General features: G+C 34.6%; 1 protein-coding gene and 1 long non-coding RNA gene across 2 annotated transcripts; one reads left to right on the top strand and one right to left on the bottom strand.

Annotated features, from left to right (window-relative positions):
• Positions 1–408: 408 nt before the first annotated feature.
• LOC141605042 (uncharacterized) lies at positions 409–6,372 on the bottom strand. The gene is made up of 5 exons (XR_012526273.1): positions 6,282–6,372; positions 1,893–1,989; positions 1,516–1,599; positions 984–1,067; positions 409–875 (listed from the first exon to the last, which is right to left on the bottom strand). It is a non-coding gene; the product is annotated as an uncharacterized LOC141605042 (long non-coding RNA).
• LOC141605041 (putative LRR receptor-like serine/threonine-protein kinase At3g47570) lies at positions 5,305–7,018 on the top strand. The gene is made up of 3 exons (XM_074423664.1): positions 5,305–5,929; positions 6,135–6,536; positions 6,637–7,018. The coding sequence occupies exons 1-3, from the start codon at positions 5,341–5,343 to the stop codon at positions 6,657–6,659; spliced, it is 1,014 nt and encodes a 337-aa protein (XP_074279765.1). The 5' UTR covers positions 5,305–5,340; the 3' UTR covers positions 6,660–7,018.
• The last annotated feature ends 2,826 nt before the right edge of the window (positions 7,019–9,844 follow it).

Below are 9,844 nucleotides of genomic sequence, written 5' to 3' on the forward strand. Positions count from 1 at the left end.
TTATTATAACTGTCACTACTCCCACATTCATTAATACAATTAATTTTATTAATCTCATTGCTGCCACTATTACTTTTACTACATTTAGTTTAATGTATAATTCTATGATGATACTAATTAATTGCATAAGTGGGGCATGTTAATTTTAAGGAAAATTACTATATTCTTGTATTTTCTAAATTTAATTACTTTAATTTAATGTAATTTCCATAAATATTCTTCATTAAGGCATCTTTATATTATACTTTTAACCAAAACTATATAATATTTACATTGAAGTCCCTTTATCAGGTCCATCACACGGTGCTATCGATTTAAAACTATATAGTATAATTAATTTGTATAGATTTATTTAATTACATTAAAGTCCCTTGGTTTCTGGAATTAATATATAGTATTGATTATCTCTCAACCTAAGATTATTCTAACTTAGAATAATGTTTATGCAAAAGATAGGACATCGTGAAACGGTTTCCTATAATAGTATAACTTCATACTCCTAAGACGATTTTGCGTAAATATAATTATAAACATGGAAAAAAGTAGTTATAAAATTGTATCCGTTTTACATTATACAGTATAAAACCACCTTATTACTTAAGTAGCCAAACTTATACGTAACAAACATGTAGGGAGTATTTATGAAAAGTTGAATGATCAAAACTGAAGAAATGTTGATCAAGAGATCGGCTAACGATAGGAGAACATCATACATGGGGCATCAAGTTAAGCTGCCTGCTTCCTAAGGTATATAAGCTTGTCTTTACTTCCAAGATTTTCTGTCGTGTGTGGCTCAGAAGCTAAGTCGTTAACAAAATGGTGTCACTTAGGATCGGACTTTATGAGAAGGAAGACACACCACATGCCATGTCGGCCTGTCGGTTTCATAGAACAAACGTTTGCATAAATAAAGCTAAGTCCTTTTCATGCCATGTTTTATTAAAATTAATCAGATTTCAAAATAAAACTGGAAAATTGCTTACAGAGTTCTGAAGTCCGAACCAAAGATACCATGTATTACTCATCCCATCGTCCATCGCAATCATTTGTATAAATTTAAAATCCACCTACAAAACAAGAAACAATACAAAGCAATTGTATAGAGGAAACATATTCTGCCAATTGTTATATAAGAAATTAAGAACGTTGATTTTAATTGCAAAATTCTTCTAAAATGTCTTTTGAGTAACATAATACATTTTCGATCACCCAATTTTAACTAAGAGGATAAACTGTCTACGAAAATGGCGGGAGTGTAAATGCAAGGCAAGATAGGAAAACGTGAAATTTGGGGCACAGGTGAAATGATTGAGACCCAAGATAGTCCTTGAATCGTGAAATTTGGGCCACATTGACCTTAAACCATGCTCTATTCTCTAACAAGTAACAACCACAGGCCACGGCTGACAGGCAAGAGTTAGTTTTGATTAAAGGTGCATTAATTCAAATTATTGATGATGACAAGTACTTGACATAACTGTGTCATTACCCGTAAGAGTTGATGATGATCAGTACCTGACAAGTTCATTAGTTCAAATTGTATAATGATCATCAATCATCATCAACAATTTCGCGTCGTTTGAAATAAATGTCATTTACCTGCAGGTGTTGAAGATGACAAGTTCAATAATTCAAATTGTACAATGATCATCATCTAGAGTGACGGACCAGTGGCATCGGACATTAAAAAAACAATAGAAAGACAAGCATTTGAGGTGTTTGTCAACAGTTGATAGATCGAGTCACTAGTCTAGATCTCGCCCAATGTATACACTACACATAACTTTTCATTATTTACTCTGTTTTTTTATAAATTTTAGGCATCTCAGGAATTTTCATATTTCACCTCAATACGACGGTCTAAGTGGTAATGTTTGGTAAGATTTATGTACCAGTCAAATTCCGCTGCAAAGTTCACAGCCATGAGCCAGTATGTCGAGAATACGAGAACATGTTATATCAGATCCCTTGTAATCACCGTCTCCATGGCTGGCATATAAAGCAATAAAAAAATATCACTTCAAGAACTTCTGTAGTGTGTGGCCCAGAAACCAACTTTTTTTTTTTTTTTAAAAAAAAATACGGGCCAAAAATTTATCGAAATAGTGTCGCTTAGAATCAGAAAAATATGAGAAGGAAGACACGCCATGACATGTGAGGTTCATAGAACAAACGTCAACCAAAATGGCGTAGTTGCATAGAAAACAAAATTAAGCTAGTCTTTTAATGTTTTCTTTGTTCAAAATTAATCATATTTCAAAATAAAACTGCAAAATGGCTTACAGAGATTCGTACCTGCGCCGCTGCACTGTACACAGAGTGACGGACCAGTGTAGTATCGAACATCGAACATTAAAAACAATAGAAAAACAAAAGAATTTGAGGTGCTTGTCAACAGTTGATCAAGTCATTTAACACAAGTGCTTTACATAAACACTCTTTCCAGAGTAATTACGGCAGTGATATGATGTCAATTCTTCCGGAAAAAGAGCAAACATAATCTTTTATGTGTCACTGGCTAAAGGCAAAAACTAGTAAAATTTAAACAAAAATAGGTAATGCTAGATATTTAAGGTGCAGCATCTTAAATTACTGACTAATATGACTATCTTAAAATTTAAGGTGCTTAGCTTGATTCTCATATGTTTATTTTTGCTTCTAAATGCCTTAGGCATGGAGAGGGTGATTATAAGAGACCTAATATCGCATGTGCTCTAATTCTCCACACACTGGCTCAAGGCTGTGAACTTTTCAGTTGAACTTATCAGTGGTGTGCAAGCACTCTCAATCTCTCCACTTAATAAACAGTTTAGGATCGTGATTTGTTTACACAACAAACTATATATAATAAACTGCGAGTATTAAACAAGCCAGCCTGCTAGCCATGTCCATAGAGAAAATGCCGTCTTTGTGTTACGTGTCTTCCATTTTCCAGCTCCTTGAATTCCGATCATACATGGACCCAATATTGTAAAATACTTTCAAATTGACACAATTTTGCTGATTTTTTTATTTTTAAACATTATCTTGAAAAAAGGTTCGGCAATGAGACCAAAGAATAAATCATGCAACAGTAATAATGGTGAAGTGTTTACCGTAGTAGATGGTGCAGTTACCCTTGGCTAACTACGAGACGTAGGCCAGAGAATAAATCATCATTTAAATGCCTATATATATGAAAGAGTGATCAACTTCAAAAGCATCTCACACCAACTAAACTGCTGACAATTCTACAAAATGAAACCAATCCAAAATAAAAGTCCAAGTTTTATTTCTCCCGTGTGCAACAAACGAGCCTTTCTACTCATCTTTCTTTTTATTATGCAAAATATTACACTAAGTTTAGCACTACGTAGCATTGACCACCCAGGCAATGCGACCGACCATGCCGCGCTGTTGGTCATCAAGAGCCAACTAAAGGTTCCTTCAAACTGGGTTTTAAGCTCATGGAACGACTCTATTCACCACTGTTCTTGGGAGGGAGTCAAATGTGGGCGTAAACATAAACGAGTGACTATACTAGATTTGAGTTCTAGAGGTTTGGCAGGAACCATATCTCCTTTCATAGGAAATCTAAGCTTTCTTAAGATCCTTAACCTTTACAATAATAGCCTATATGGAGAAATTCCCACTCAATTAGGTCATCTAATCAGGCTTAATGAACTACAGTTATATAACAACACACTTGTAGGTGAAATTCCAGCCAACATATCTCGTTGTGTTAACCTTAGAGTGTTTTACTTAGCCAACAACAAGCTAGAGGGAAAACTCCCAACAGGACTAGGAGCATTGTCGAAGCTAACACACTTTCGTGTGCAAATTAACCATCTTAAGGGGTCTCTTTTTGACATTATACAAAATCTCACTTCTTTAGTAAAAATATATGCTTATGAAAACTCATTTACAGGAACTATCCCAAACAAAGATTAATAGGATGCAAAATCTAACCAGACTTGGAGTTGGAGGAAATGAACTCTCGGCGGACTTCCCACATCCTTTTTTAATCTCTCATCCCTACAATATCTTGATTTTGATGAAAACCAACTACATGGAGAACTTCCAAAGAGATGTTGGCGTCAATATTCCCCAACTCACATGGTTGAACCTTGAGCATAACAATTTCACAGATTAGTTCCAATCACGATCCAAAACCTTACAAATGACTCTTGAAGCTATTGGACTCGGTTATAATAATTTTATAGGAAATGTTCCTTTTTATGTTGGGAATTTTCATAAGCTAAATTATTTATCTCTTGGAGGGAACTTCCTAGAAGGTGACATTAATCTTATAGATACACTTGTTAACTGCACCCAATTACATGCCCTCATTTTGGGATCGAATTATTTTTCAGAATATTACCCAAATCATTTGCCAATCTCTCCACCTCTTTGCAAGTGCTCGATATACGAAATACTCAGATAAGTGGAAAAATTCCAGAAGGTATTACCAATCTCAACAATCTTGAGCTATTATGGATGTACAACTGTAAATTAACGGGATTTATCCCTCAAGATTTCGGGAAGCTCTACAAATTGGAACTACTTCATCTGGAGTCCAACAATTTAAAAGGTAAAATTCCCAATTCCATGGCCAATTTATCATACTTGAGTGAGTTTTATTTAGATGACAACAAATTGGAAGGGAGTATACCTCCAAACCTTAGGAATTGCCAAAGCTTGTTGTACCTGAATTTATCACATAACGAACTCAATGGAACCTTGGATAATGAGCTATTTGATGGATCTGCTAGATTTGTTGAGCTAGATTTGTCTTCTAATTATTTGGAAGGCTCCCTACCTTTGGAGATGGGTAAACAAAATAACCTAGTATTATTAGGACTAGATAACAATAAGTTTTCGGGTATCATTCCGGATAGTCTCGGTGACTGTTTCGACCTTCAACACCTCTTCATGGATGGAAATTCTTTCCAGGGAAATATTCCGTCATCCTTCGCTTCTTTGGCTAGCCTCCAAGAAATTGACTTTTCTCGAAACAATTTATCTGGACCAATTCCAGCCTTCTTCTCTAAATTTCCTATATTATATTATCTTAACTTATCTTATAACGACTTTGAGGGAAGTGTTCCAACGAACTTAGTATTTGCAAATGCAAGTGCGGTCTTTGTTGCTGGCAATAACAGACTTTGTGGAGGAATAAAACAGCTTCACTTACCAAAGTGCATTGAGAAGAAAAGCTCGGGAAAAAAGAAAAGAATAATGTCTCATGCCCTTAAATTGATAATCCCAATTGTTGGCGCACTATTTGGGATGGTGGCCATAGCATCGTGGTCAGATCCGGCATGTCTCAAAAAGAAAAAATCACCTCTTTCATCAGATTCAATGATGGGGATTGTAACCATGAAAGTGTCGTACGACATGTTACTCAAAGCAACGGATGGTTTTTCTTCAGAGAATCTACTTGGGATGGGATCTTTTGGATCCGTGTTTAAGGGGATTTTGGATGGAAAGGCCGTTGCAGTGAAAGTTCTCAACTTGCAACACCGTTGTGCATCTAAAAGTTTCATGGCAGAGTGCAACACGTTAAGGAATGTCCGTCATCGGAATCTAATAGGCATCATAACAGCTTGTTCAAGTATTGACTTTCAGAGAAATGATTTTAGAGCACTAGTATACGAGTTCATGCCCAATGGAAGCCTAGACAGATGGTTACATGGAGTCGACGGAAACATGAGCCTCGCTCAAAGGGTGGATTTAGCGATTGATGTGGCCCATGCAATCAGCTATCTCCACCATGAGTGTGAAACTCCAATAGTGCACTGTGACTTGAAACCTAGCAACATATTGCTTGACAATGACATGGTCGCTCATGTTGGAGATTTTGGATTAGCAAGGTTTCTTACTCAACCTCGACATCCGAATCAAAGTAGTACAATTGGAATTAAGGGAACTGTAGGCTATGCTGCTCCAGGTAATAATCGTGTTATTCCTATTTATATTTAGTCTGAAAAAAATCATATAACTATATTATCATCAAAAGACCCCTTCATGCATGCACAGTTAGTGACCTTACCTAGCTAACATAGATTCATAGTAAATGAATGTTCTAAGGCTTGCCTATGTATATCTGATACCCAATTATGCGTCTAAGCCTTTGCATTGGGTTCACATGTCAGAGTATGGGCTCGGAAGTGAGTCATCTACAGAGGGTGATGTTTACAGCTATGGCATATTGTTACTTGAGCTAATGACAGGAAAGAGTCCGACAGACAGCATGTTCAAGGATGGCTACAACCTTCATCTACATGCAAAAGCGGCATTACCTGACCAAGTCATACAAATTGCGGACCCATCGCTTGAAGAAGATAATCTCACTGAAGAAGACGAAGACCCAAGGGCAATCCAAGATGAGCTTCAACGAAGAGTGGAATGCATTACTACTGTGATCAGTGTAGGAGTGTCGTGCTCAAATCATTTGCCACAACAGCGAATGAACATAGTTGACGCGAGAAGCAGGCTTCAATCAGCAAGAGACAACCTTGTTGGTGCTAGAAACAGGCGTAATCGTCCTGCAAGAGGTAAAACATTAGACATATCATGAGTTTATTGTTAAAGAATGATTCTGAAAGTTTCAAATTGCTTAGAAGTTCTATCTATTAACATTATTTCTACTTGTAGCGCTGATGGTTACAGAGGCCTGACCGCCTAAGGTTGATTACAATCAGAAAACAAGCGTCCGCCAAATGAAGTCGCAAGAGAGAATTATTAGGACTTCAAATGTACCAGAGTGTGTCATGCTCCAACCATTTGTGACGCGGATAATGAAAATAACCGACGCCAAAAGCAGGCTTCAATGAGCAAGAGACAACCTTCTGAATGCGAGAAAAAAGGCGTAATCTTCCTGCAAGAGGAAGTATATCAGATATTTCCGAATTCCGAGTCACGAAATATTTACAGTTACGAAGTGATTACAAGTGAAGCTAACAATACACAAATACACACATTCTGCCTGTGTCATTAACGATTGCTAATTAGGGATTACAAGGAGCCTAAGGTTGATTTTTACCAAAACAATTTATGATCCGCAAACTCGACAATACTAAAATCTGGGTTTTGCTAATTAGGGTTTTGCTAATTCATTGCCTTGATTAGAACATCATCTAATTAGATGCAATCTTTGAGAGCGTAACCTTAATTATTGAAGAATTTGAATAAAAAAAAAAACTTGAATTAGATAAGAAATTTGTCATAGTAATCCAGAGACTTACATTTTGCCAACGTTTTCAGGGAGGTTACATTCTCCATTGGCCATCGCTATCAATTTGTGATCTATTACCCGTTTTTAACTTTGGGTAGGGCTTCTCTGATACCGTCTCTCACTCAATTAACGAGAAATAACTAATAAAAAACACTTTAATTAAAAAAATAAAAATAAAAATAATATGTACTCCCTTCAATTTATTATTTTATTTTCTTCCCCTTTCTTTTTTTTGCACATGAAATAAGAAATTGAATTTGGACCACAAAAAACACAATATCCCACATGTTATTGAATTTGGACCACACAAATCGGGAAATGAAATAGGGAAGAAAATCGGAATAATCTGTTACAGAAATAGGAAAGAAAATAGTGGATTGGAAGGAGTATCTTTTATGATAGACGTCCCTCACTAACATTAATGAGACACCGTCTCTCTTAATAATTTGTGTTTAACTTTTTATGTTTACAAATTGTTGTGTAGGACCATTTTATGCATAAGACCAATTCAATAACACAAAGCCCAAGTAAATTAGTGAATATAATTGTACAAAAATATTTTATTTTGATAACCCAATAATTTATTTTGATAATTTGTGCATTTAAATATGTTGGTTTTCATTATAAGATATCAGGTTATCAAGATAAAGTCAAAATATACATAAAATTACATGTTATTTATGGGATGTTCTTCTTTTGGGTCAGTCATATGCTATAGAACGGTCATATAGGAGAGTTGCTTTTATGTTTGTCGTATAATCCAGATATTGCAATTAATTTGGGCCTATCTACACTAGAACTGTTCATGGGTCGCCCTGTCCAATAAAACGGTCATATAGGAGAGTTGTTTTTATGTTTGTCGTATAATCCAGATATTGCAATTAATTTGGGCCTATCTACACTAGAACTGTTCATGGGTCGCCCTGTCCGATAAACCCCGCCCATCCCGCCCGCTAAATAAGCGGGGACGGGCTAGGCATTTTGAGAAAATTACATGGGTCCGGCCCACTAACCTGTCCCAAACCCGCTAATCCGCTTATTCGTGGCCACCCCTTGTCCGATCCAAACCCGCATTTCACAAAAATACTAAAGAGATGTCAAAACAAGTGCGATAGAGAGAGATTTACCAATGAGAAGACTTAAATTTTTTTTTTGAAAGGAAAAACTTCTTATATTAATTAGAAATACCAACACAGTCAGTATCAACTAGAGCAAGTGGGTAAATACTGTGATTTTTCCGAGTTTTTTTATGTTTAAATGGATGAGTTTAGATACTTTGCAGTATAACTAAGATTCTTTAAAATAAAACTCGAAAACTTTAATTAAAAGCTCGGATTCTACAACATACAATTGGTGATATAGTCTATTAATTGAAGCAAGTGGGATAGGCAGGTTAGTAGGGTGATCATAATTATTTAGAAAGGTTGCACGTAACCAAAAATAAAAATATAAAGAATCAAATGAAGCGTCTTAAAATGAAATATGTAAATAATTCAATTGAACAAAGGAAATACAACATAAAAACTCACATAACGAAATAACGTCACATGAATCCTTAGGATTTAGTACGCGCTTAAAAAAATCGTATAAAAATCTTAATGTAAAAATCTATCTTTACTGTTGCCAAAAAAAAAAAAGAATTTGATCGTATGAAAGGGTAATTGGCCCTCTCAAAAATTTCTTAAGTTTAAATGTTATCAAGTTAAATCACATCAGCGTTAATTACAGTTAATAAATCCTACCACCAGTTGTACCCAGTTGTATGCTCTAGAATCCGAGCTATATAATAAATTTTTCGAGCTTTATTTTAAAGAAGTCGAGCTATATCATAAAATTTCTGAACTAACTCACTTGCACATGAAAAAAATTAACTTTAAGAAAACTCAAAAAAATTACACATAAGCTCGATAAGATATAACTTTGTTGTATGATGATATTGTACCACTGGAGGTATAATGTTATTTGTGCGTTAATTAGAGGTCTTTAATTTTAATTTTAGTTCAAATCGATTTATTTTTTATTCACTATAAGCGGGAGCAGTATCACGAGCAGAGGGAAGGAAGAGGATAAGGACTCCAGCAAAACTTCAACTATATTGCTAGTCAAGTTTGTTATGAAGGTTGTTAAGCTACAACTAATCAATCAATACTATATATTAAATTCAGAAACCAATGGACTTCAATGTAATTAAAGAAAGTTATACAAATTAATTATACTATATATTTTTAAATCAATAGCACCGTGTGATGAACCCGATTAAGGGATTTCAATGCAAATATTTTCCTAAACATGGTCAATTTCCCTAAAATAAAATAATTAATTAAGATGATCAATTTCCTTAAAATAAAATAATTAATTAAGATGGTCAATTTAAAGTTGATTAAAAGAAAGAAGATGTCTGGTAATTTTCCTAAATATTTATAGAAGACTAGAATATGGTCAATTTCCTTAAGATAAAATAATTAATTAGTATAAACATGCACACTTATGGTATTAATTATTATCATCATAAAATTATATATTAAATTTAATATCTATGCAATTTTATTAAACTTTATAGTTTATTAGATGTATATAAATGTTAATTATTTAACATACAAAAATATAATATGTAGGTTATAAATAATT

The sequence above is a fragment of the Silene latifolia genome, chromosome 10, assembly GCF_048544455.1.
Source record: "Silene latifolia isolate original U9 population chromosome 10, ASM4854445v1, whole genome shotgun sequence".
Taxonomy (NCBI): Eukaryota; Viridiplantae; Streptophyta; class Magnoliopsida; order Caryophyllales; family Caryophyllaceae; genus Silene; species Silene latifolia.

What these genes read in the sequence shown, in the direction of transcription:
- LOC141605041 (XM_074423664.1), top strand. Translation starts at nt 5,341, where the DNA reads ATGATGGGGATTGTAACCATGAAAGTGTCGTACGACATGTTACTCAAA. An exon ending in TGTAGGCTATGCTGCTCCAG is followed by an intron (nt 5,930 to 6,134) that starts GTAATAATCGTG and finishes TTCACATGTCAG; the next exon opens with AGTATGGGCTCGGAAGTGAG. An exon ending in GCGTAATCGTCCTGCAAGAG is followed by an intron (nt 6,537 to 6,636) that starts GTAAAACATTAG and finishes TTCTACTTGTAG; the next exon opens with CGCTGATGGTTACAGAGGCC.